Source organism: Acanthisitta chloris, unplaced genomic scaffold, assembly GCF_000695815.1.
Source record: "Acanthisitta chloris isolate BGI_N310 unplaced genomic scaffold, ASM69581v1 scaffold2444, whole genome shotgun sequence".
NCBI classification, from domain to species: domain Eukaryota; kingdom Metazoa; phylum Chordata; class Aves; order Passeriformes; family Acanthisittidae; genus Acanthisitta; species Acanthisitta chloris.
In genome coordinates, this window is record NW_008670803.1 from 16129 (window position 1) to 44006 (window position 27878).

The 27878-nt window shown below is 39.6% G+C and overlaps 1 protein-coding gene across 1 annotated transcript; it reads left to right on the forward strand.

Annotated features, from left to right (window-relative positions):
• The first annotated feature begins 314 nt into the window (after nt 1–314).
• LOC103801389 (plasminogen-like) lies at nt 315–27567 on the forward strand. The gene is made up of 19 exons (XM_009073801.1): nt 315–363; nt 3081–3216; nt 4046–4152; nt 8339–8453; nt 9505–9668; nt 10437–10566; nt 10683–10801; nt 12291–12453; nt 13267–13397; nt 14170–14329; nt 15790–15980; nt 17522–17670; nt 18397–18490; nt 20385–20502; nt 21489–21563; nt 22108–22248; nt 25569–25675; nt 26337–26482; nt 27409–27567. Exons 1-19 carry the CDS (start codon nt 315–317, stop codon nt 27565–27567), a joined length of 2454 nt encoding a protein of 817 aa, XP_009072049.1.
• The last annotated feature ends 311 nt before the right edge of the window (nt 27568–27878 follow it).

Here is a 27878-nt window from a genome sequence, read left to right on the forward strand (position 1 = left end):
CCACCATTATGATCCCCATCTTTACCTTAGCAAAATGAGGCCAAGCAATCTGAGAACAAAAATGTGCCCTGCAAAACACGGAAGTGGCTTCACATTTCCCAGCATCCAGTAGAAATGATTGAATCTGATTTGCCAATCCACCCAACTCAAGGTTGTTTGAATGGCCACACCATTACAAGGGGGGACATAGCATGAGAGAATGATTAACTTAATCCTCCTGCCTTGTTTGTTTGATGATGCCTCACTCCAGTGAGAGTCAATAAAACTTTGTGCACTGACACACACAACTTCCAGCACCTACCAGATGGGCCAAAATGGGGATTAACAAAGTCGCCTTTCTTTTTCTGTTCTTGCTCAACTCAGGTAAGAGTCCTTTGCCTTCTACTGGCTTAGGGGAGACTGGGGACAAATGCTTGCAAACTCCACGTGGTGAAGGTAGGTTCCCAAATCAATGTGTCACCCATTTCCTGGATGATGATGGATTCAAAGCTTGCTGTCCAGTGAGAGCTGCTGTCGAATAAAATGAGAGATGTGGTTGCTCCAGGGTTGTGTTTGCTAGAGACACCAGAACAGCAGCAGCCTTAATGCCTGTGTGGGGAACTAATGGCTTCCTGCAAACATTTCCCGTGGGCAAAGACGGGACACCCTTGGGAAGAAGCCTGTCAAAGGCTTGTGGAAAACCCATAGCAGTCAGTGAGACTGCAATCTCTAATTTCAGCAGGCTTTGGACCAAATGCTAAAGCTAAGGTTATTTTTACTGCCAAGCATTGCTAAGCATGGTGATACTGATTTTCATCCTTTATGAAAGGAGTTACAAAGCTTTGAAATTAAATATTTAAAACAAAATGAAAAATTAACAAGTTCCTTCATATTCCAGCGATTTCACATTTTTTGTTGTCAAACACTTACAATAAAATGATCTCCCTTGTTTTCCTGAGGGAAGTAGATAGAAATTTACTCTTCAGTAACCTAGATCACCTTTTCTAGGAATATGCCTAGGATGATTTTTTCAACTCCAAAAGAAGATACATGTTCCACTAATGGTAATATATGAATTTCAAGCTTATCTAGAAATTCTGTAAATAAATATTTTACAGGTAGTATACATGTCAATCAGACTTCAATCCGATGTCATACTCTAGTGCTTTAAAATTACCTATCATAGTGTGGCACTTACATGACTTTTTAAAAGTACTGTTAAATACATATCGATACAGTTTGTATGAGTTTCTAACAGCTCAGACATTTAAGGTCAGAATAACAGGGACATAACATTGTGTGATTGTGTCAGGTTGAAAAAGGCAACTGTTAAAGTGTTTGTTTTTTATTTGTTCATTGTTATGAAGTTTAGCTGACTTGCTCCAAAGTGATGGTCTACAACTGCCTTAAAACCAATTTTTGTGTCTTCTGGATTAGTACTGCTCAAGTCTGGAAAGATACATATGTAAAAGAAGAAATAGGTTTTGTTTACATATGTTTGAATATTCTGTTCAATTCTCTGATGCATTTTTAAATCTATAGTGTTGTTTTCTTAAGTTTACACTTTGCAATGTTTTTCAAGCAACTAGCATCACCTTTTCTCTCCTGTTATCTAAGCTTCTGCCAATCTGTGTTGCCTTTAACTTATGCATGTCATCCAAAACCTCAGGTTTTCATTATTAAACCAACTGTAATGAATTTTTTTTTAATGGTCACTGAAAAGGAGAAGTATCCAAAGTAGAGCTCTTTGGACAAACATAGGGTCATCAAAGTTTGGAAAGTAGTATTTTCCTGTTCTAGTCCCTTGCAATTCTGGAACTGTGGCCTCAGCTAACTGAAGAAAAGAGTCAGGAGAGGAAACACTTGTTTACTGAGTCCTTCAGGAGAAATTAGTAGGCTAGGCTATTGATGCTCCACAGTCCTCCTCTAACAGTAAGATTAGATATGGGAGGCCTTGGTGTCAGGGGTTTCTTAAGGAACACATTTTTAATAGCATTGAGCCAACTCTGCAAACAACCACAAAAGACACCCTCAGACAATTAATCATCTTACTTTCATTAGTGGAGTTAGGTGATTGATGACCTGCCTGTTCTGGGAATTAATTACACTGGAGTGATGTTGCAGTGAATTGAGCCTAGTATGAGTGCATAAACAAAAGATTCACAACATTGCCTGTGACAATGCTGTACAGAATTACTAACTTGCTGTGTCTGTCAATAATAATCTAACTTGAAAAATGAAATCATTAAACCATGTCACTTGTGTAGCCTTGTAACCTGATGCTGGAGCTGAAAATAAACTCTTGCAGAAATTAGGAACAGAAACATAGAATCTTTATAAACATAAAAGAAAAAAAATTATTTGGTGGCAAACTCCATTGTGAGCAACAATATTTTAGAGCTGTGTTAAATGTATTAGCAGCTACATCATAAACATTTTATGCACATGAGCCTTTCAGATATAATAATACTAATTGATTTACAAATTTAAAATCTTGGGGTAATTTGTGGCAATAGAGATGCAGCCTGGCAATTTCATTAGTAAGTCTGCTCAACCCATTACAATAAAATAATGGTGGCCATTGCAAAAGGCTATATAGTCATTTTATGATTGAGGTTTCTTGCTCTAAGGCAACATCTTGGGACAAACAACTAGTCAGTGACCGATAAAACTGTAGTAGACAGGTCATAATCTCACATCCACCTAATCTATGCTTCTCCAAAACTTTGATATTGGTATCACTTCACTTCATCTTTCTCTGACTGGTGTTGACACCACTTAGTCTCTCTATCTATTCCCCCTCACTCTTGTTTCTCATTTCTTGTCCTTAGCTTCAAACTCATGTATAACTCCATTCAGAACTGCTTGTCTACATCTTTCTTCTGTTGCTGTTTTTTCTATGGAATATTACAGTCATACAGCTGTGATTGTGTCAGGAGACAGAAACTACCTTAGAGCTTATCATCTTTTGCCCAGAATTACACAAAATAAGTGGTGTCTTTACCTGTCCAAGCTATGTGGAAAATGGGACTCAAATTCACAGATCTTCTTAACTGCAGATTTCTCATTTTTAATGTCTGATTCCTTTCCTTCTCTTGTAGTGAAAGGAGATATACTGGATGACTATGTAAGAACAGATGGTGTTTGGCTGCTTACTCGAAATAAACAGTTTTACAAGGCAAATAATGAAAAAGAATGTGCAGAGAAATGTGAAGCAGAAAGAAATTTTAATTGCAGGTAATATCTGTTGAATCTTAAACTCTGTCATTATAGGTGTCTGCATATCAATGACATTTTCTTGCTGTTGCTCAGAACCAGCATCCCCATTCTGCTGCAGCTCTGTCTACAGCAGTGTCTCCCATGCCTGTGCTTTCAGCTTGTGGCTTATCTTCATCCATAAATTACCACAAGATCAAGTGAAGAGTTGATTTACAATGTGTTACTCATTCTATAGTAAATGTTCAAGCTCCCATTCTTATCTATAGTTACGTGGAGAGCTGCTTGTGCCTCTTTAGCTGGATGCTGGCTTGTTTCACAAAAGGAGAGTGAAATGTTTCTAATTCATTGTAGGGACCTGAGCAGATGCTTTTGATAATGTTTTGCCAATGCAGTAACTAGCTTACCACATAATAACTTGTTCACATAGCCATATGTCCTGGATAAGTGAGCCACTTCAGAGCAATAGAAAACATCAGTCTCTTACTCAGTGTCTCAGACATTGACTGCAGTATCTGAAAGATATAAATGGATACAAGACTGTGCTACAAATTAGCAATTTATAGATGCTTTTGATAATGTTTTGCCAATGCAGTAACTAGCTTACCACATAATAACTTGTTCACATAGCCATATGTCCTGGATAAGTGAGCCACTTCAGAGCAATAGAAAACATCAGTCTCTTACTCAGTGTCTCAGACATTGACTGCAGTATCTGAAAGATATAAATGGATACAAGACTGTGCTACAAATTAGCAATTTATAGAAAATAATAATGAGTTGTATAATTTGAATTGAATTTACAATATTGCTTCCTCTGTAAATATTGCTTCTCTCTCAATTTCAACAGGGCTTTCCTATTCACCAGGAAAAAGCTACAGTGTTTAACACTGGCTGAAAATGCTAAAATGACGGTGATGTTTGCCAGCACAGATGCAGTTCTTTATGAGAAGAGAAGTATGTGTACAGTAAGATACTACACATTTACTCATTAAGCCTATTTTAGCTGTATCCCTGTGTTCTCTCCTGTAGTGCCAGAACAAACCACTGCAGGTGGTGACAGTTTCAGTGAGGTGGACCTGCACCTATTATAAACTGGACTGAAGCTGCCAGAGAATTCCACATATAGCATAAAGGCTTATTAATAATTGAATGCATATGTAGTCACAAATTAATGGTACCAGGCAGAATAAACACTCTCCAAAGCAAAAATCATGCATTTCCCTGCCCTTTAATTGTTTGCAGTCCTCTCATTCATGGAAATAGTGGAGTCCTTGGTCATTCAGATTTCCAAGACTACAGGGTAATTGTGGTGCAGGTTGCCTTTGCATATCAACCTTTTAAACAGAAAACAGTTCATCCCAAAATTCACAGCTACTATAAACTGAAACAATTCTGATTAATTCATTAATATCTGCTGAGGATCTGGCCCAAACATAACAAAAAGCTAGAATGTTAACATTTAAATGTCTGTATCCTAATTTTTCTGCTACTAGACTAGAAAAAGTGTTGTCAGGTTCACAGCACCTGGTGCAACATGGTTTGTAATAGATATCTTCAGTAAGTACTAGCTTAACATCTAGCTGTTTATCAGTCAGTGACATTTTGTTCTTATGGTGCAATACGTGTTCCACAAAGCTGGGAGGAGTGGCTGATATCCCAGAGTGCTGTGCAGCTCTCCAGAAGGACCTTGACATGTTGGAGATGGTCAGAGAGAAACTTTCTGAAATTCAATGAAGGCAAATGCAGGGTCCTGCACCTGGGAAAGAATAACCCCATGCACCAGTACAGGCTGGGGGTCAACCTGCTGGAAAGCAGCTCTGTGGAGAAGGACCTGGGGGTCCTGATTGACAACAAGCTGTCCATGAGCCAGCAGTGTGCCTCTGTGGCCAAGAAGGCCAATGATACCCTGGGAGGCATTAGGATAAGCATTACCAGTAGGTCAAGGGAGGTGATCCTGCCCCTCAGTCCTAGCGAGGTGCATCTGGAGTGCTGTGTCCAGTTCCGGGCTCCTCAGTACAAGAGAGACATGGAGCTCCTGGAGTGGGTCCAGCAGAGAGCAACAAAGATGATTAAGGGATTGGAGCATCTCTCTTACAAGGAAAGGCTGAGGGAGTTGGGCCTGTTCAGCCTGGTGAAGAGATGACTGAGAGGGGGTCTCATCAATGTCTGTAAGTATCTGAAGGGAGGGTGTAAAGAGGATGGAGTCAGGCTCTTCTCAGTGGTGCCAAGCAATGGGACAAGAGGCAACAGGCAGAAACTGATGCACAGGAAGTTCCACCTGAATAGGAGGAAGAACTTATTTACTGTCTGAGTGACTGTGCACTGGAATGGATTGTGCATTCTCCCTCACTGGAGAAATTCAGGAACTGTCTGGATGCAAACCTGTACAATGTGCTCTAGGATGACCCTGTCTGTGCACGGAGTTTGGACCAGGTGACCCACTGTGATCCCTTCCAAGCTTACTCATTCTGTGATTCTTTCTGTACTGAGGGCAAATGAATTTTCTCACCAATTTTCCTGAACTGCAGGTTATGTTTAGCTCAGGCAAATTACTAAAGCTTTAAAAGCTAGAATCTGAAGTGCATTGCTTGATTCTTGAGTATTATTATGGTCAGATTCCTTCTTGTTTTAAAAGGCAAACCCACTTGTACAGTCATTTTTACCAAAATTCTTTTTCTCTACAGCCATGTCCCTCACCTGCCCCAGTAGTAGACCTCACAAGACTAAAGCCTATACAAAGCTCTTCTCCACTTTTATTTCTCATAAGTTCCTCATAGACTACTGATGTGTGAGTCACCATTACAGAAGAATATTGGAGCAGGTTCAGCCAAAGAATTTCTGGCACAAGTGAAATATCTGTGGAAATAATGGGTATAGCCAATGCTTTAACATTTTAAATATTTTTTTTTTCACTGAAGTCAAAATTGATTGAAGTTTTGATCTGAGGTTAGAACAGGATTAAGGAGGAGTATATGCTCTGTAAATACCTCTGCATATGTTGAAAGAGAATAGATACATGCACAAGTAATTAATTATTAAATTGAAATTAGCTTTGTAAGTGCATAAATAATTCTCATTGACCCTAATTATATGCTGTCACAGAGGTCCAGGACAATAACTCATGCTTAAATTGGTACAAATTGAGATTTCAGGCCCTACTCTTCACATTGCTTGACATTGTCCAAGTTCTTCCAGACTTCTGAAACATCAGAAGATAAACATTTGATCCTCATGTCAGCAGCAAAATACTTGATTTTATATCCAGGAGCCTTGGCCTATAAGGAAAAGGAGAGAGCACTCTTCTTTCTTGTCCACCTCCTCCCAAGCTGTTCAATGGAAGATAGACCTGGTGTCTCCAGCATCAGAGTTCATCCCAGTGACCTTCCTGAGCATATGTAATCCAGCAATTTAGTCAGAACCTTCAGGTTTGCTGCTGATAGCCACATTGGAGCCACCTCTTTCTGCAGAAAAAAAAAGTCCTAGATTGGCACTGTCTCATGCTTCAGGATGGATTTGTCTTATGTTTTAGCCTTAACTAAAGCCTCAGGGTGAGATATGGGTATCCTCTTCCTTCCTGGCCATGACCAGGACTAAAGGAAATGTCCACATGAACCCATTGCACAAGGAGACACTGTATCTTGTTCCTCACACCAAGGGACCAGCTCCTCAGCCTGTAGGTGCCTGTTATGGCAGGGTTATGAGGATGTAGAGCCATCTTCCTTCCCCTTTTCGCTAGGAGGAATAAGACTATCTTATTCCTTCTGAAACTCACAGCTACCACTGCTAACACCTTTGTGAGATCTCTGGATCCAAGTGGCAGCATTTTGTATCTGAAATGGCCCCAATTCACCTCAAACCAGAGATATTTCTCAGAAGGCTGTTAAAAGTGCATTTTAAAAGCGAGACTCACCTTCCTAGAAGCAATCTCATTATCGCAGTGTCACCCAGCCTGAACTCGAATTTGCAAATAGTGACATTTAGTTTCCTTAAGCATAAGAAAAGTTTTTTGTCTCACCATGACTCCAGCAAATAGCTGCTGTAAAACTCCTTTCTGCTGAGATATGATGAAACTTGTTCTTAGAGAAAGCAATCTCCGGGACAATTTTGTGGCGCTGCCACTCCCTTAGGTTCATGACAACCTTGCAATCTCACCTATTATTGACTCAGAACTTGGAGTTCATAACAGCTGCTCTGGCATCAGTCTTCACCAGGGCTTATTTTGCTTGGGATTGAATTAAATATATCTGTGCTAACCATGTACTTTAAAACAGAAAGGTTCATACCTCTGTGAGTGTAATAGTTTTGGTCCCTCCAGTAGTACCCTGATAAACCAGGCAGCAGCTCCCTTTTGACAAGTCATGCAGCACAGACATTTGTAGTCCTAGCCACTGTGATGGCAGTAACTATAGCATGGTGATCAAATGAGGCTCAGTCTTTCCTATCAGATTGGTCTCCTGTTCTTGCCCTAACATTTCCATTTTATATTTTGGGCTTTAGGGGGATTCTTCTTGTGCAAGCAAATTGCTAGAAGGGGAAATCAAGATCACTGCCCTCAATAACTGGAGATTTTTCAGTGTCTGTTGCCAACAAAAGCATCATCAACATGATTTGCATTCTTTTTGCCTTGGAATCCCGCAAGAAAGTATGCAGGAGACTGAGACTAAGATGACTGAAGGTTTTGAGGACCACTTTCATGACAAGTGCATTTTGATAACTAAATCTTTTCTGACTTAAAGGGATAGTTGCATGACACTGGAAATGTGCTTATGAACAATGCCTTTCAAAGAATCTCCATCTGCTGGTTAAAGACCTTCCCGTTAATCCCAGTGTAGTATGAATATGCATTTTTTTGCATGTCATAAACATTTGTAATTTGATATAGCTGTTTTATTGACTAGATTTTATTAGCTTTATAAAAATGCTTCAGAAATTTTCCTCTTTAGTTGCCTAGTAGTTCATAACTAATTTGTTTTAAACCACATTATAGAATCACATATGTTTGCATGCACAAGGGGTTCAAAACATGGGTAGAGCATAGTTCATCATGAACTGGTGAACTTCATTTATATCTGCAGATTTTCAGTTTCAAGACATGCAATGTTGTAACATCATTGAATTAATGAAGCCAATTCCATTTCAGTTTACCTTCTTCAATGTAAAAGAGGGATCGGGAAGGACTACAGAGGAACAGAAGCCAGGACTCGTAGGGGTATTCCATGCCAGAAGTGGGCAGAAAAAACACCACATAAACCAAAGTATGTCCTTATTTATATCTGTCTTTATGTTGTTCTGAACCTCTTCCAAACTTCCCCAACTTCATCTGTATAAACAACTTTATGGTGCAAGTAATCAAAGCCAGTTGTCAGGTGACTTTTTAAGATAGCTTCATCCTCATCTGTCTTGTTACTTTTGACTCTACTGGCAGAAAACTGACAAGGAAAGGATGTATTGTCAGCTAGAGAAGTTGTGTCTAAATGTGAGGTGTCTCAAGCAAATGAAATGCTACTTCTATCAACGCATGATGAAAATTTTGCAGTTGGTGACAGTGGGGCCATAATTGCTCTGTTCTGTAAGAGGTGTGAAAAAAACCTAACAGTGATATCTGTACAGCTCTATGACCCCCTGTTTGCCATACAGACAGTCAAGGGAAAACACTGAGAAAAGTGTCCAAGGGCCAAATGGACCTGACCACGTAGAATTTTCTCAGGGCTGGCTGCCACTGGGTTCACTAATGCAAGTGTGGAAGCAGAGGTCCTGTTTCCTCTGATCTATGTTAGAGTTTTATGTGTTTAAAAAATTGTCTTTTGTTGTTATTCTAATGAAACTTGGGTACACTTGTTCAGATGTTTGTTTAAAAGCCATTTAGGCTTCTCTGGGAAGATCACTGTAGGAAGAGGCCTAGTGTCACTTGCTTCAAATATTAGCAAATTAGGATGCAGTTGTGTTTGGTGAATAGTTCTAGAAAGAAATACACAACTTTTAAAGTAGCTCCATTAAGACAAATACATGACAGAGCCACAGGTCATAGTGAGCTGGATGAAAGCATTAAAGGCAACAATTTGGGACTGTCATAGTCCTTACAGGCTGTAAGCTTGCTCCTCATTGGCTATTGGGACCTAGGGACAAAGCTACTAATAATGGTAGTTGCAGAATATTTTTGCAGTTTTCATTTATGGCTTACAATGAGGAATCTGTTTCGTTTACACAGTGAATAAATAAAGCTCACAGCTAGCTGAACAAGTTGGACATTTCTTTTCTGCTCCACAAAATTACTGGACTTAAAGTGGAATTTTAATACTGTTACAGTTATACACCTGAAGAACACCCCAATGCAGGGTTGGAGGAAAACTACTGCAGAAATCCTGATGGGGATGCAAGTGGACCCTGGTGTTACACAACAGATCCTGCTGTCAGATATGATTACTGTAACATCCCAGAGTGTGAGGACCAGGTCACGCACGCTGGTGAAGGTATATTTACTTTTCAGAGAAGGAATGTTCAAACAGGTAATATTATTCCTGCTATTTGTCTGTGATTTATTATTGCAGATTGACTTCAAATGAGAATATAAATCAAGCTCAACTAAAAAAGTTCTCAATACAGAGGTTGTTTTCCTAATTGGCTTGACTTATCAAAGCAGTTTTGTAAATATGGAATAACTGATTTTTTAAAATCATTTGCTGATATTGTCCTGGTCTTACCCCAGCAAGTTATTTATTTTCAACAAGAGTAAAGATTGACCCAAGTGCTGTGTTACATACTGAATTCCCATTGCTATCAGTACATACAGATACGTCACAAATTCCTCACTCCAAATGACATGTATCCCTAAAGTATTATTAATTTGAGAATTAATTAATATGAGAAAAAAGTTTTTTACTATGAGGGTGGTGAGACATTGGAACAGATTGCCTAGGGACATGGTGGCTGCCCCAACCCTGTCGGTGTTCAAAGCCAGGCTGGATGAAGCCTTGAGCAACCTGGCCTAGTGGGGAGGTGTCCCTGCCCATGGGAGAGGAGGTTGGCACTAGATGATCTGTAAGGTCCATTCCAAACCCTAAATTCAATTCTATGATGATTCTATGAATTTGGCTAGGCTGAAACACATGGTCTTCTGAATTCCTTTCATCAGTACCCGGAGGAAACCTCTCTTTTCTTTCAGCATAGCCTTCCATTAATAGATCAGGATTGGAAGTCATGGACTGGTGTGATCCTCACTTTGTTTTCATTCTCCCTAGGACCTACAGTGGAGTGCATGCAGTGTAATGGTGAGGACTACCATGGGGAAGTTTCAAGAACAGAGTCTGGGCTTGAGTGCCAACGCTGGGATGCCCAAGAGCCTCATATGCATGGATTTACCCTTAAACAGTGAGTCACGCTCAGAGCTGAATTCATTCCCACAGATCTGGGAGACCCTGCCTGCAGGCAACCTATTTGCTACAGCTGGCCATAGCTGACTCACGAGTTTCTCTTTCAATGTGCAGCTATCCAGGGAAGGATCTGAAGAAGAATTATTGCCGTAATCCTGATGGTGAACTTCGTCCCTGGTGTTTCACGACAAGCCCAATGAAACGCTGGGAATATTGCAACATTCCTCGTTGCAGTGAGTCTGATTTCCTGAGATCACTCCTGGCAGTAGCTCTTCTCATTAAAATTATGCAGAGAGAGGCAAGACAAGAAATCACAGTTCTGAATAACCTAAGGATACCTTTGTGAAGCACAGAAAGTGCACACTAGTAAGAGAATCACTCACTGAATTTCTGTTATGTAAAATCATGTGAGGTCAGTGAGGATGCAGGTGTCACAAAGAGCAATAATGCCAAAGATGTTATGGGAAACTATAATTTGCCTTTAACAACTTTACTTTTCAATTTACCTGAGAGACTGGGCATTCAGGTTACATCAGGTCCTAGTTTTCTGCTGATCTGCTAACTCATGGAAAACATCTAAATTACCATGTGGCCGTAGTGCAATATTTTACCTGGGTCTGGCCAGCACAGCCAGCCTGCCTTTTTCTTAGCAAGGGATGAATCCTCAGAAATATGTTCAGGCCTCAGGAGAAAAACCTGACTTATCAGTGAATGAGCACAATACATTAAGCTGAGCACACTAAATCTGGATATTTTCAAAGCACTGAATAATGAGGTTAGCATTGCCATTTGTAGAACTAGTTGGCTTTTTGAGAAAAAAGAAAAAGATGTGTTTTTATCTCTGGAGCTTTCTTTCTTATGCATTTGCACTTGCTCTAGGCAGTGGCATGTATTTGCTAGATGCAGTTCTCTTCAGCATGCTCAGTTACAGATGGCAGAGTAACTATTTATAGACTTCTGTATGATAAATTGTGAAAATTAGCATTTCCATTCTGTGCTTAAAACTTATTTTAAGCAACAGACCAACCTTTTCAAGTCATACTTGTCTCCTTGGGAAATTATATATACAAAGTATATATAACAGGTATGTGCTGTGAATTCATTTTCCCTTTGCCCTCTGCAGGTTCTATGCCTCTGATTATTACTCTTACTTTCTCTGCTGTTTTCCACATACCAGACCATTTCACTTTCTTTTTTACCTTCTTCCTTCTGCTCTACTTTCCCAGTTCGCTGACTCCAGAGGCTCAGCTCTGAAGCCTGCTTTGCTTTCTCTCACAATTTCTTCTTGGACCTTTCTGCCCTTCCACCCTACTCATATGTATTGTATTAATGTACTTCCTTCATTTCACTTGGTTTTACAAAGCTGTACAGAACTATTTGCTGCCTTCCCTGTTCTGCTTTCAAGGGACTGCAGGCCCAAAGTCTGTCTTGATGCAGCAAAGTTATTTCCTGGCTGCTGTAAAAGGGCAGACAAAGGACATCTGTCTGGCAGCCCAACTGCTTGTAAAAATGTACTCTTTGGTTTTGGCATGGCTTTTAACCAATGTCACCTCTGCTGAAAGAATTATAAAAGCTTGCTCGCGATTACAGAAGACAAAGGGGTTTTAAATATATTCAAAAGCACTAGTTATCAACATTTTTATCCCTTCCCTTCCCTTCCCTTCCCTTCCCTTCCCTTCCCTTCCCTTCCCTTCTCTTTTTTCTTTTCTTTTCCTGTTACAGCTACAAGCCCACCAGTCTCTGGCCTAGGCTCCCAGTGTCTCTCAGGGAAAGGAGAAGACTATCGAGGAAGGATAGCCATCACCGAATCGGGAAATGTCTGTCAACACTGGAACATACAGTTTCCTCACAAACATGGCTGGATTCCTGACAGATATCCATGCAAGTATGTTGAACCTGAGCATTGTAACAAATAACAAAGAACATAGTTATTCCTTATAGATCCAGATGCAAGAGGAGCAGAGGTTTTCCTCATTTATGTTGGTAAGCTGTTTTCTCACCATTTGTCAGCACTCATTACTTCTGTTCAGGTCTTGTTCTTCATTTTTTTCTGCATCCTTGCTTATTCTCATTTATTTGTCTCAACTGTCTCCTCCACATTCCACTGCAGAGTTATAAGTAGTTACCACATTTATGCTGAAATTTCCTTGACTGTGATTTGGCACATTTTCAATGCTCTTTTGAAGAGCTATGTTCCAAGGTCAGCATGCTTCAATGCATCCTTGTGCTCCAAGGTCAGAGGAGATCGGTTTGTAGAATATTACTGATGGGACTGACCTGGCTTACAGCTCTGTATTTTGATCCTGCAAGTTTTCCTGGGCATGTGAAACCCTGTCCATTATCACAGGTCAGTGAGCAGCATGTATCACTGCTCCTATGCATGCACTTCCAGGATCAGTCTGTCACATCCAGCCTTGCCTGGGTCTTACTGTAATGTCAGATACACCAGTGGCTTGTGTTTTGGAATCAGATTTTACTGATGTATCTTGGCCTCAAAAACAAGAGCAGAAAGTGTAAGCATTGGAAAAGTTCTTCATATATCATCAGCCCTTAGACTGTAAATTTGAGATGCACGAGGCAATCTCCAAAAAGAATAAATATAACTGCTGAGTTGAATTCTACATGCAGCAGTTAATAGTCTTGCACAGAACTCTTCTGGATTTTTACGAGTAGTTTAAAGCCAGTGTTTCTGTTTCAGGGGCTTAGAGGAAAACTATTGTAGAAACCCTGATGGAGAGAAGAGGCCTTGGTGCTACACCACCACCAGCAGTGTTCGATGGGAATATTGTGCAATTCCTCACTGTGATGAGACAGACCAAGGGATTGCTGGTATGAATAGTGGAGCATACGTGAGATAAGGACTTTAAAACAGTGAGAGATTTATTGTTTCTCATTGTAAATCTATTAAATCTTTTTTCAGTCACTTGGTCACAGTTGTGAATGTTTGTCTCCCTGGCATGTTGCAAAACCTGCCAGATATTGAACTTTCAATGGTTAAGGACATACAGTAAAGGATGTAAATCAGCAGCTGATCCAATAGAAGAATTACAGGATGAAAGAGGTTCATTTTGTTGTGTTCACTGAAAAATGAAAAACAAGTTTAAAGAGGTGAAAAATTTTTTATAAAACGAATTCCCATTTTTCAAAAGTAGCCACAAAAGAGAGGACAGGAGCTTCCACATTAAATAAAATCACGTTGAAACATTCATTCATTTAAGCACAAAGAAACAGCAAGAAAGTATTAGTTCAATCAAAATGTTTGATAAAGAGATTAAAATATAACATAATGTCTGAGAAATTTATCATGGGCAAAATCACCAGCATCTAATCTTTGAAATTTTTTTTGTATAAGCCTTCTGATCTTCAATTCAAACATGTTTACATATACAAAAATTTAACATATGAGGGTAATCTGTGAAAGTTTTCTAAATATCTTTGGAAATGCCCTTCTGCTTCTGACTATGATGATTTCACTGGATGCTGTCTGTATAAACAAGTCATTTGGTTTTGTCTTCCTGTGTGTTTGATGCTTTCTTTTTTGCCTACTCAGTAAGAACATAAAATCGTGATGCAAAAGACCAGTTTGTGTTGTTCGCCACAGATGTGCCTATGCAGGTTCCTCTGACAGAGGAGTGCTACAGAGGCAAAGGCCAGAGTTATCGTGGCACAACTTCCATCACTGAATCGGGAAAAAAATGCCAGGCCTGGAACTCCATGTTTCCACACAGGCATGAAAAAACACCAGACAAATTCCCAGATGCGTATGTTTGTCTCATTTTTCTTGCTTTCTCTGGTTGTATTATCTTTGCACATCTATGCTTTAAAACATTTCCAGGGAATGTATCCAAGACATAGAAATCTTTTCTGTTAGTCTCATTTTTAAAAACCGTGTTTTCTAATTGTCTGAATTCTGAGTGAAATACAACTGTGTCCCTTTACTCTTAAATCTGAACTTTTGTAACCAATGCAAGGAGGGTTGTAACCAGAGCCTGGGCATCTGCTGAAATAGGCATTTTGTTTATGAATTTGACACCTTTGTTGTGGCCTTTCTAATTATTTAATCTGGGGAGAACACAGCATTTATGCTACATAATACACAGATATATTATGCTTAGAAATACCACCTAAGTGTTCTTTGCAGTTGGGCACCCAAAATTGCGTACACTGAATTTCCCCCCCTGATTTGTCTTCTTCAGTCCAAGAAAACTGGACCAGCGATGACTTAGAGAGCTAATCATAATCACTAACATGCCAGTTTTTAGTAAGGGTAGTAAAGGAAAAAGATGACAATTGCAAGGAAATTCATCATGCTTGGTGGATTGTGAGGATAAGCAGGGAGGTTGATACTTTTCTATTTTTTTTCCTTTTTTATGCTGTCACTATAAATAATTTGAAAATTTCCATCATATTTTGGCATCACAATACTGATGTATTGAAACTGGAGCATCCTCAGAGGGGATGTCTTTCAAAAGCATTTAAAATATTAAAATCAAGGTGTGAAAATGTGGAATTTGTGTGTTCTGGCATATTCAGAAAAAAAGCATTTCAGTTCTTTTTTATTCTGTGACTGTGCTGTGTTTCAGGATGGGGAAATACTGTCACTATACAAATTATTGTATCATGAAACTGTATAGAGAAATTATATTTCTCCCTGCCCCAGCAAGCACAGACATGTATTGAATTCCACTGAATTCAGTAGAAATGGGGTTTATGGGTGTGGGAGGGGAACAATTTCATAAGCATTTATTTGCCATCCTGAATATCAGAAAGAACCCTTTGGCATTTAAAAACAAAAAAATTTGGAAAACCATAAGTGCCCACCAACAGTATGGATCTTCCTGGATATTTATTACCAATTCACACATTTGCACAAGTATATATGCTTGTACATATATACTTAGAAATTAAATAATTGTCAAATTGGAACACCTATTTAGCTACTGAGCACATCAAAATATTGCAGCCGGAATTTAAGCCAGTAGTTGAGTGATGTTTCCTTATGCATAAATATATTCATGACTCCAATGTACACATGAAATATAACTCTCCACTAGCATCACAGCCATAAATGTGTTTGCTGGTAATAGAATATCTAGCAATAAGCAAAACCAGTAATAAATGTATTTATCTCTACATAGTACAGATCCACATCTTTTTGTCAAGATATTCCTATGCTTACTCGCACTCTTGTGCAGTATGACTATTGACTTTATTTTTGCAGGGATTTGAGGGGCAACTATTGTAGAAACCCAGATGGTGACAATAGCCCATGGTGTTTCACCATGGATCCCAGAACACTATGGGAGTATTGCAATATCAAGAGGTGTGATGATCATACACAAGAGCCTGTACCAAATGACCCCCCTGCAACGATGGCAAGAAATTTTGGTCTGACCACACCCACCATATCTGGTAACAGCATCACCTCCTGTAGAGTCTATGGGTAAAGGGAATAGTAATCTATCAAAATTATTCTTGAGTGTTGTGGTTTAACCCCAGCCAGAAGTTAAGTACCATACAGCCACTCACTCATTCTCCCTTCCCTTCCTTGGTGGGGAGCGGAATTGAAAAAAAAGGTATAACTCATGGGTTAAGATTAGAACAGTTTAATAATTGAAACAATAACAATAATAACAATTACAACAACAGTAATAATTATAATAATAGAATTGCAAGAGAGGAATAAAAACCAAGAAACACAACTGTATCACAATATAATCTTTTGGATTGGACTAATGCCCATCTTGTCCCAGAGCAGCAATCAGTGTGTCCCTTCGGTTCATGTGCTAAGTGTGTCGTTCCATGGTAGGGAATATCCCTGTGGCCAGTTTATGTCAGCTGTCTTGGCCGTGTTCCCTCCCAGCTTCTTGTACACCTCCTCACTGGCAGAGCAGTCCCTGACTTAGGGTAAGCACTACTCATCAACAACCATAATATCAGTGTGTTATCAACATTATTCTCATACTAAATCTAAAACACTGCATTATACCAGCTGCTAAGAGGAAAATGAACCTTATCCAAGCTGAAACCAGGATGTTGACTAGGGCTACAACATAACAGTTACATCCTCCTTCAGCTTTCAGATACTGTTGCATGTTACAGTAAGTGCTTTTTAGTCAGTTCATGTACTATAGCCTATATGATTTTACAGTGCATTCTGAAGGGAATCTTTTTCATTTAGGGGAACAATAAGAAAATAGACAAAAATTTCTAGTGTTTGTGTAGCTGTGTGCTATTGAAATACAAGCACAGTAAATGTTGTTTATACAGCAATTTTGCTTATGGTGTGCTTTATGTTTTCAGGAGGGTGACCTTAGCTTGTTGCACTGTTCATGTGCAGCCATGTTTTGCAAAATGTATACACTGAGTGAAAGGAGCTTTTGCTCTGTCTTGCTTTGTTTCTTCCTTAATTGGGCCATATTTGTCAAAGTGGTATGACATTTCTGAAAGTACAGTAGAGCTTTCCAGCAATGATTGACTTTGTAAAGGAAGGTGGTAGGGTTGCATAAAAGATACATTCCTACATGGAGCTGAGGACTCTTCTTACTCACATGGAGCAGAAGAAAGTACCCAAAGCAATGCCCTAGGAAGCAAAAGTTACTCTTTCAGTCTAATGGGCTGCTGAAATATACTTCTCTGATGGAAGTGCTTACTAATACCAGCTTAGCAAGAACCTTGGACTCTTTTCAGATATTGCAATATGTTACAGAAAATGTTTAGCCTGAAGTTCCTTGAATATTTTTCCAATTCAGTTACTCTGTACATCCAGGAAGACATCCATCTTGGTAAACCAAGAGATCATATCACAGGGTACATTTTTAGCTTTCTTTCTGCTGTAGACACTAGAGAGTGTGCAGGTCCTCAAGGCATTTAATCTGACTTGTTACTGCTAATTGCCAAAACATAGAGATTCTGCAGCTAACAATAATTTCCTTTTCCTCTTTTTTTCACAGACTGCATTAATGGTAATGGTAAAGATTATCGTGGCACAGTAGCAAAAACTGCAAGGGGCAGGACTTGTCAAGAGTGGAGTTCTCAGAAACCTCATAGCCACAGATATTTCACTCCTGTGACTCATCCAAGAGCAGGCCTGGACAAAAATGTAAACAGTTGCTAATGCCACCGGTGTCATTGAACATTGTCCCCTTTCTCCATGACCCACCAGTAAACCCTTCATGTTCAGTCTTTATAGATCAGGTTAAGCATAACTGATCTAAGCATCATATTAATAGCCTAGACCAGTGCTGAAAAGGGAAGGATGCATTTTACATTACCTAGGATGTTGTTACTTGAAGCACAGAGGTACACCATGGGGTTGACACTGGCAGGCAAGCAGCACTAAAGAAATCATACAGCACTTCTCTGATTTCTGCAAAGCCTAAAGCGATGCCTTTTTGCTGCTTGTCACAAACCAATCAGGCTTTAGAAAGTTCTTGAAGTTGACATAACTTGATCTCACTGACTTTCAGGGAAGATGGATTAGGCCAACAATAAATGTTTTAATGCAAAACACTCAGCTATCCTATGTTAAACTTTACTTCTCATGAAGTCTCAAAAAGCACTAAAGCTATGGTGACTCTTGGTGGATGAACAAATTGATAGCAACTCTATAATATTTTTCTAACTTCACCTAGTGGCTTTGAGATATGGGAAATAAATAATTTTGTGATAAAAGAAAATAGAAGGTATTTCACATCAAGTGAAAAAGCAGTTGGGGAAAATAATGCTAAGTTTTAGTTTAACGCTTTTAAAAGCATGCACTTATAGATCTCTTCATTCTGTGGCTAACATTTGGAGTCTTCATCCTCTGTTTTTGTAATTATTACAGTATTGCAGGAATCCTGATGGAGATGTAAATGGTGCTTGGTGCTTCACAACAGACCCAGAAAAAGTATGGGAGTACTGTGAAATCCCACGCTGCTGTAATTATCCTTAAAGACTTTTCTGTTCTCCCTTTCTGCAACTTGTTGCAATAGTTTCAAAATATTTCCAATCCAAACATTAAAATAACTATAGTAGGCAGTAGCTTTAGATTTGAATTTAGGTCTGTATGGAAGTCTGACACAATGAGGCATGGGGAGCAGTCAGTCAAAGTTTAAATAACCTGGTGCTAAGAATCAACAGTAAGATTTCATAGATAGCAATCTCTGTGCTCTTTATAGTCAGTGAAACTAAGCTCTCAGTAGCTGTATTTGAAATATCCAGTGAAGCTGTGAAAAGAGGTATTCCTTCCTCGGACTCCTCAAACACAAAAGAGGATCTCCTTGATGTTCATGCTAGCCTTTCCATGCACTTTGTGGCAGGACTACTGCCTCAAGAACATGGTCATACAATTTTCCTGTTAGTTGGGAGCATCAGAAATTCCATCCTTTGAAACCTTTCTCATTCTCTGCTGACTCAATTTTTATTCTGATCTGGATGTTAAAATAATCTGCCCCTAGATATTTTGCTTTCTTTTTGAGGTAGGGAGTAAATTTGGTCCTGGATATTTTACACAGATGTCCTTAATTCTTTTGATATTCTTATTTGGGATAGTAATCTGTACACTGAGCAGGCCGAGTTTGCTGAAAAATTCAGCAGCAAAAGAGGCTTTACCCTTTATGATGCCCTGGCCGTGGGCACCGATAACAACTGTAGTGTAGTGGGAGCAGTGCTTGGCACACCTGGCAGTCATCTCATTTCCTTTGCTCTTTCATTTCTAGCCTGTATTTTGACAGAATAATTTTTATGTTAATATATCTGGCAGAGATATAGAAAATCTATTTCTGCTTGTGTATTTCTTTTTGCTACAGTAAAGTTTAGGTTCTAAGTCCCTGCTCTGTTGTACAACGTAGCAATACAAGATAGTGAAGAGTCATCACTCCTTCAGGAGTATCTGATATTCTTCATGCTGAACATCTAATGTGTTCCTCTAAGCAGCAATGCATTAGGATTGTACACATTAATTCTGTCAACCAGACCTAAGAGTTGAGGAGTCAAAAAGAATAAGGAATGGTATGCAAACAACATGTACCACAGTTGTAAAAACCCATTCCCTGGGACTGCTGTGGTGGAACTCCACTTTGAGATCCGATCTCTTTTCGAAACAGCCTTTCAAGACTAGATGTTTCAATTAAGGTGTAGGAGAACCTTAGAGTCTCTTGCTTTTGATAACTTTATTAATTGTCTGATTATGGAACTAACAAATTTAAGATCCATAGCATGATATGCAGCTCTGGAAAGGGTTACTTGGGTCTTTACCAAACACCCAAGATCAATCCACTTAAAAAAATTCAGAGAGATTTGGATTTGCAAGAAAGTTGAGTGACCAGTGTGAGGGCAAAATGGAAATATTTTATGACAAGGGAACAATAACTCAATTTTATTTATAATCTAGGGATTGTTTTGGAGTCAGCCAAGGTCTGGACTGTAATGTTTTAAAGAATTCAGAAATCATTATGTTTGCCCACTTTCTTTAGCTCTCTTTTTGCTCCAACTTACATACAAATTTTCCTTTGGGAGTGCTGCTTATTGTAGCTTTACATATATTATTTTACTACAGTCAAATACTTAACATAGTAAACATTTTTTTCAGGTAAATTAATATTTTGTAATGTCAGATCTTATATATTAGTGTTAGGTTTAAATGCTCAAGGTAATGACATATAATGGAGTCTACAGATTCTTTACTCTTAGTTTTATTAACCAACATAGAGAGTGAAAGCCTAGGGAGGGTAAAAAAAATGTCTTATGCCTTCCACTTTTCATGTGGTTGCACTGTGGAGGGCATTACAGAACTGCTTTAAAATTCTCCATTGAAGCCTTTTTGTTCTGTAGCTTCTTATGCGCATGACTGTGGAAAAGTCCCAGTGAGGAATGAGCGAGCCTGTGAGAAATATAGTATGTGCAACGCATCTCCAGGGTCTTGGCCCTGGCACATCAGTCTCAGGACAAGGTACTGGTATTCCACACTGTATCACCATCCGTGAGCACCAGCGTTTCACAGGGAACAGATATTAGGAAGAGAATGACAGCAAACAATAAAGTTTTTTTTATCTTTTTAACCATAACGTCCACAGATAGCTACTTACTGGGTCACCAATCCCAAACTTCCCACTTTCTCCTGAACCTCTAGAGTGCAAACTTGAACTGTAGACATGAAGTACACCTTTATTTACTGAAATGAGGAAGGAATAATGTCCACTGTTGGCAGTGACAGTTAGTGGCAATCTGCAGTGGGAGATTTAAGCTCAGGAATACAGGCACTGACCTGCAATGTGTATGAATGGACTTTGTTTAATCCTTTTCACCCAGCATACAATCTGGTTCAAATGTAAATTGATACTGTTACCATGTTGGTTGTGCTACAAGCCGTAGGAAAACCATGTATTAAAAAAAATATGCATAGCATTTCCACAGTCACAATAAGAGTGGCTGAACAGGAGATGAAGAAGAGCTTACAGAAAGGCTAATGAAAATTTCTATGGAGTTGTTGGCAGTGACCAGAATATATAATTATCCCAAGAGGCATTAAAACTTCATAGTAAATTTTATTTTAAGAACAAGTTCAAAGCAACTCCACAAATTAGAAGGATGTATCCTTTCATTAATTGCTCACCGGGACAAACACATTACACCACACATGAAATTGTTAGGAAATGTAATTATTTTTATTAAATTCCTGATAGTAAAAGTGCCTTGTTGCAAAAATTTCACTTGTCAAATTTCTTCTCATGTCTCATGTTCTGGAGCACATAAAGCTTGTCCTTTGAAAATCTGCATTTGATTTCTCTTGTCATTGGTAAAAGGCAAACTATGACTGGTAAAGGGTTTGAATAAGGGACATGTAGCTAGTTTGCTAGTATTTCCCATTGTGCACAGCACAGATGGTAGAGAATTGACTATGCAGTCTCAAATGAATATGATTTTCTTCTATTCTAGTATCAACATGCACCATTGTGCTGGCACTCTGATACATCCACAGTGGGTCCTTACTGCAGCTCGGTGCTTGCAAGAGTGAGTATCCACTAGAATGGGTGACAGGCATTTCCTAAATCTGGATGAGAAAATCAACAGAGGAGCAAGATGTACCTAATAAGGTTTAGTCCTATTTCCTGTCTTCCTTTCCATCAAGCTGACTTTGTCTCCTGCTACTGTCTCAGTCACTCAGCAGCAGAGTGCAACAGAGACTGCTTCTGTCCTCTGCCCTCTCCTCCACCCCAAAGCATGTCAAAAACGGTGCTAATGATGTGCTGGTGCTAATTGCTCTTGGAAAAACTGTGGCTAGCAGCTGACCCTTAGGACCGTGGTAGCTGTGAACACAGCTAGAAAGTGTCACATTATTTACAGCCCATGGCATTTTTCACCATCATAGAAGTCAAATTATTTAAAACCCCACATTTTCCTTCTCCCCAAGAATAAACAAGACCATCTGTGGCCAGAAGCAGCAGCCTGACCATCTTGTTAATTGCAGTTTTCCAGGGAAATCACTGATTTTTTAAGACTGACATTCATGGTTATGTGCATGGATGTATAACCTTGCCATTGTAATTTCTTCCAGGTCAACAGAAACTTCTGCCTACAGGGTGTTTCTTGGAACACAGAATCTCAATGCAGCAGAGCCGTTTCTGCAAATCCGAAGTGTTCAGAAAGTATTAAAGGAACCAAGTGGAGCAGACATTGCTTTGCTGAAGTTGAACAGGTATCATTTTGGTTCAGGTTTTCCACCCTTAACACTTTAATTCTGAACTCACAAGTTAGCTTAGCCTGTAGTTAGCTCTCAGAGGTGTTTGTGAATGCTATGAGAGAGTGTGAGAGTCTCTCCGGGTGTTATGTTCAAGGGTGAACTCTGAGCACCTTTCCTGCTTAATGACCCCATTGGCAGAACCCATGTGAGCTTCTTATGCAGTTTAGGGAAGGCAAGGACCAATTAGGATGGGAGGGATTGTCATGGGGCGTTTTCACTCACCATCTGCTAAGAAGCAGCTCCATTGAATCAGGGAACATGAAGGCAAACTAAAGCAGAGTTGTGTCCAGAAGATCGCCTGCTTGGAGGCTTTTTCTGCTCAGCTCTGAAGGCTGTGATCCCCAGTGAAAGTTTTGGCCAGGATGCACCACAGCTTCTTCATGGAGCAAGTAGAAGGGTCCATTTTACCTGGTGGTGCTCCAGGTCAGGCCACATGCATGTTGCATGAGCTGCAGACTTAGCCAACAGCTCAGTATAACCAGATCCTGCTTGTTATACAGTGAAAAATCCTGTGCATAACTGCAATTGCCTCAGTCTCTTTGTGTCTTGCTTAGATGTCTGTTTGATCTGCTTTGAAATGTGCACATTTATTTCAATGTTATTTGTTCCCTTTTCAAGTGTTCCTGAAACTTTTCTAGTCATTCATTGGTTCCTCTCTTGTTGTTACACTCACCACATGTGGATTAAAGCTCATTACATCTCGGGTTTGACATGAGAGGAAATTTGAAAAAGTCACCATATATCTTCAATCATTTTAGAACAATTTCAGTTCAGGTTCTCTGGTGCTTGATTAATCAAAATCCCACTGGCTTCAGGTGAGTAGGAGGAACACATGCTCACCAGTTTTTCTCTCGCTTGTGCAACAATGACTATGTCATTCTGTTCCTCTTTAATAGGGTGCTCTATGCACATGCACACTGTAGATACTTCCATGCTATTGCCCTGTAGTCTTGCAGTGCTCTGCAGTCTCTGTAGTTTTGCATCAGCAGCACTCATCACCAGAACACATCTGCATGTGAGGTGCCATAAATAGTGGATATGGATGTCATATCCCACAGTTTCTGGCTTAGATCAACTCTGCTTGTTTTCATCTTCATTAAATTCCTTCTTTACTTTTTTCTTCTTTATGGACTTTATTTTTTTTCAAATCTTCACTGTTCTTTAAACAGATCACACAATAAAATATGATGTGAGAAGACTGGTTGCTACTCCGATGGCTGCATTTTTTGGCCATAAATAAGACTTGTCAGAGAAGTGATGCAGGTCTGTGAAGATCTTGACCAAAGTCATCCCAAAGGAGAGCTAATCTATTGTGGAGGACTAATGGTTTCAGTAGAAGTCTAGTCCCAGGTGAATTATGTGCTATGCTGCTGAGAAGATGTATGCTGTCAGGGACTTTATGCTTCCATTTCAGTGTCAAGATGTCCATATTCTGGTATATTTTCTGAGGTCTTGTTCCCTGATATCCTGTTCATTTACCCACCCAGACTTCAGAGGCCCTCTGTGTTCATTGCTATCCCATTCAAAGGCCAGTCCCTTGGAGGCCAACAGGTTTTTTAGGTGCTGTCTCATCTCAGAATGGATGTAGAATTTCCTTAGTACAGAGTAGGAGCACAGGTAGAAAGAAACCAAGTTAACTTCTTCATGTTGGGGAAGAAGAAACTGCAATGCTGTTTTGCTGTGGTTTGAAACTCTTTGCCTGGCCAAACAGGAGTCAGTCACTGGGAGGGACATACTACCAGTGGAATTAGACCTGAGGTGCTAAATACAGCCTGGAAGATAAAGGCTGTAGTACTAGAGCAGCACGAGAAACTGGAGAAACCTGGGAACGTGGAAACCCACCCACTAATTTTCAGGAATTCTTTCAACAAAATGGACTTTACTGAGCAGTGAACGAACTAGTTTTGGAAGCTGCAGAACTGTTTTCCATTCTCATAGGGAAAAAAAACTCAAGCAGGATTCATTTCATGGAAGCATGTGCTGGTGGATGTTTGACATCACCATCTTTGACTTCAGAGGGCTGAAGGATTGACTCCAAAATGGTGACGATGATGATGATGATGATGATGGTAGCATTGGCACAACTGTAGCTTCAGCACAAGATCTGGTTAGCATTTTCTCCTGGACTGCTGCGTTCATGTTTCATTCATATTTTTGTGTTGGAGAGATTTTTATTTTGTGTCAGTCTGCTCCCTTTGGTCTCTCACTGTCTTGAATTTTCTTAGGGCTCATGGCCCTGGCGTGGACTGATTACGAATAGGGGGATTTGGTATTTCCCTTTCATATGACATTGAAGACCCCATTGCCTATCACATCACATCACATCTTATACTTCAAAATAATTCTGAGCCTGAAAAGACATTACAAAGACTCATTTTACCCTGACCAAACATCTGGAGTTCTGCATGCCCTTTTACTCTCTTTCACAATCAGAACTGACCTGCATAGACTCCTGACAGTGGTAGGTGTCATTTAACAGCTTCTTTAGACATACCTTCGCTGTACCAAAGCTGTTTGCACTTTGACTCCTAGGGTGATATACCTTACAGAAGTCATATCTTTTCACACCTACATCTGGAATCAATAAGGGATTAGGCTGTCCAAAGCAAAGACTTCCCTTTGCAATGTTTTCATCTTCTGCAGAATTGCTTCCCAGGGCCCTGGCTGCTCCTTATTGAACCTTATTCCAGTGCTAAAGACTCCAGGCATAGTGTTGTGATGAGGAAGAGGGGTGGGGTTTTTTGTTTTTATTTCATTGAGGTGCTAGACTTTGTAATGTGTGAGATAATGCATGATGTCACCCACATTTATATTTCCCACATAACCAGAGAAAAAAGAAATTTTCTTCAACTTCAGCTGTGTTTGCTTATTTGCTCATTCATCCCTCTTTCCAAAGTCCCAGTGTTCACGACCTCTGATCCAGGGACAGCCTGAGAAAAGTCAGGATCACACCACCTGCAGGGCTTGCTAGGGGCTGGGCTTGGGCTGTGCACACTGATGGGCAACCAGAGATCTGCACTCTAGCATGATGCTGCAAACACACACTGTGATTGTGCCCACAAATACATCCCAGAGATTTTGTGGCTGTAAGGAACCTCTTTTTCCACTATGAGACCAGATACCATCTACCAGCCATCTGTACAGTTTTAAGGCATCACCAGCTTCTCCACCCTTCCTCACACCATTTCCATACAGAGCTTTCTGGGTATGAAGACTGAACAAGCCCATGGAAATTTTGCTAAGGATCTATTAAGTATTCTTTATTTGTTTTCCAGTCCTGTAACAATTACTGACCGTGTAAAACCAGTTTGCTTGCCTGAAACCAGTCTGATGGCAGACAGAAATGCAGTATGTTTTCTAACCGCCTGGGGAAATACAAGAGGTAAAACAGATTAGAATAATATTAGTATAACTCATCAGCATTATTAAGAAATACTTTTCTCTAACACAGACAGTAATTGCTGTCTTTCGTCTCACCTTTTTGCCCTTCCTTACCTTGCTATCTTTTTCTTTTTTTGTTCAGCTTGCCACACGGTGGCAGCTGCTTCCTATCTTCTAGTGATCACAGCTACAAAAAATGTTACAGGCTAGACTTCTGGAAGTGTATTAGGATGGAAAAATCAACAGGCCATTGTTACATTTAAGCAGTGGGAAAGAGGGTACTGCCAAGTCATGCAACCTGGTCAAGAAATCAGTAGGGGAGGGGTAGCAGAGATAGAATCCCTTATCTAAACAAGCTATATTTTGGGAAAATTCAGTCTTGGGGTCAGAAAAATTCTCCTTGTCTGGAAAACACTTTAGGGTTGAAAGAGTTCAAATTAATCTGAAGTAATTCCAGGCTTATACTGAACTAACCAATTGCTTCTGCACTGTGGTGAACCACTATAAAGTCTCAGATTACTAAGCATCTGCTTTTATTTATTTGGTAACACTTTGTAAAGTAAAATAACCTCTGCTTGTTAATGCTAGGTATGATACTTCACTGGATCACAATGCTCAGACTACTGTTTATAATTGTTGTATTTTCTTGCTGGTTCCTAAAGGTACCAATACAGACAACAGATTAAAAGAAGTTGAATTACCCATGATTGAAAATGAAGTATGTAACCGCCCTGAATATATGAATGGACGTGTCAAAAATCATGAATTTTGTGGTGGCTTTACTTTTGGAAGCATAGATAACTGCGAGGTAAGAATAAACTAGCTTTGAGTCTAAGCAGGTCAGTGCTTATAATTTGTATTTTCAAGGCTCAGAAATAGCTTCAACAACTCAAGGTTTCTGCATGAAGCCTAAAAACTGAGGTATACACAGCACTTTTTCCTTAACTCACACAGTAAACCAGAATAGAAGGGAAATTATGTAGGGTAATATCCTACTTATAGTAGCCTAGTGTTGTGAACACCCCTCTCACCTGAAGTAAAGCCTGTAATATACTGCCTGAAATTTCCTTTGTTCCTAGAGACAGAGGGGAAACAGATGGCTTTCTGGCACAGCCTGAAGTTGTATCCCTTGATTAAATAAAGCTTGCAGCGCTTCCAGTTTTCTAATTTTCATAAGTATATGAAACGACTTTTAAAATCTGGTTTTGTTAATGAACGCTATTGTGTTGGGAGCTTTTCAATAAAAATCTGGGAGCTACTTGGTGATAGAGTCAGAAAGAAAATGCTGGTCTGTCTGAGCAGCTGTTCAAGACTGCCAGTGCAGAGTCTGGGCACTGTGTTGATTGATAGAGTCAGAAATCATTGGACATAGGTATTCATATCCTGCCAAGCTTGGATTTTAAGAAACAGCATTAAAACAATTTTTTTTTTTGTCCAGATCAAGTGGGTCAGAGGATGTGCAAAATTAAGAAACTTCAGTTCTTTGTGTGTGTAAATGATCTCACAGTGGTCTGGGCATGTTCGCACATCCACGACTGGATCCACAACATTTTTTTCCCCAAATTTTTTTACCAAACAGTTCCAATAAAACACTCTCCCTCTCTGGAGTCCTTTTGTCAGTCACATTTTCAGCCCTTTGGAGCAGGAATACTATTCCTGTCAGTATTTTGCTGTTTACATGCCTAGTGTCTCCATCACTAGTAGAATCACTTTATACTCTCTTTTCCTATCTAGGCTGAAACTGGAGGACCTCTGGTCTGCCAAGATAAAGACAGATTTGTCCAATTTGGAGTCACCTCTTGGGGACTGGACTGTACCCAGCCATCAAAGCCTGTTTTTGTCCGAATTCCTAGTTTTGTTTCTTGGATCAAGAATGCAGTGGCTTCCCACTGAATCTGGATGCAGGCTAACTTTTCTGGAAAGCAGTCCCCATGTCAGAAACAACATTCCAAATATGATTTTTAATCTTGTTTTCAAAATTATGTAATAATTCATAAGAAACTTAAATAAAGACCATTAATGGGTGAGCATAAGTAGCTATTGCAAAGGAATAGCCAACTTGACCAAGTACTACTGTCTGTGAGTGTCTGTGTTGTACCTTTGTAAGTCAACCATGTTGCATGTGGCAGCAACCATAAGGTGCCTACTTCACCCCTCTCTTTTGAGGCATGCTTCAGCTCATGAAAGTGACTTCTTATGTGTTC

What these genes read in the sequence shown, in the direction of transcription:
- LOC103801389 (XM_009073801.1), top strand. Translation starts at nt 315, where the DNA reads ATGGGGATTAACAAAGTCGCCTTTCTTTTTCTGTTCTTGCTCAACTCA. An exon ending in TCTGTTCTTGCTCAACTCAG is followed by an intron (nt 364 to 3,080) that starts GTAAGAGTCCTT and finishes CTTCTCTTGTAG; the next exon opens with TGAAAGGAGATATACTGGAT. An exon ending in AAAACACCACATAAACCAAA is followed by an intron (nt 8,454 to 9,504) that starts GTATGTCCTTAT and finishes ATACTGTTACAG; the next exon opens with TTATACACCTGAAGAACACC.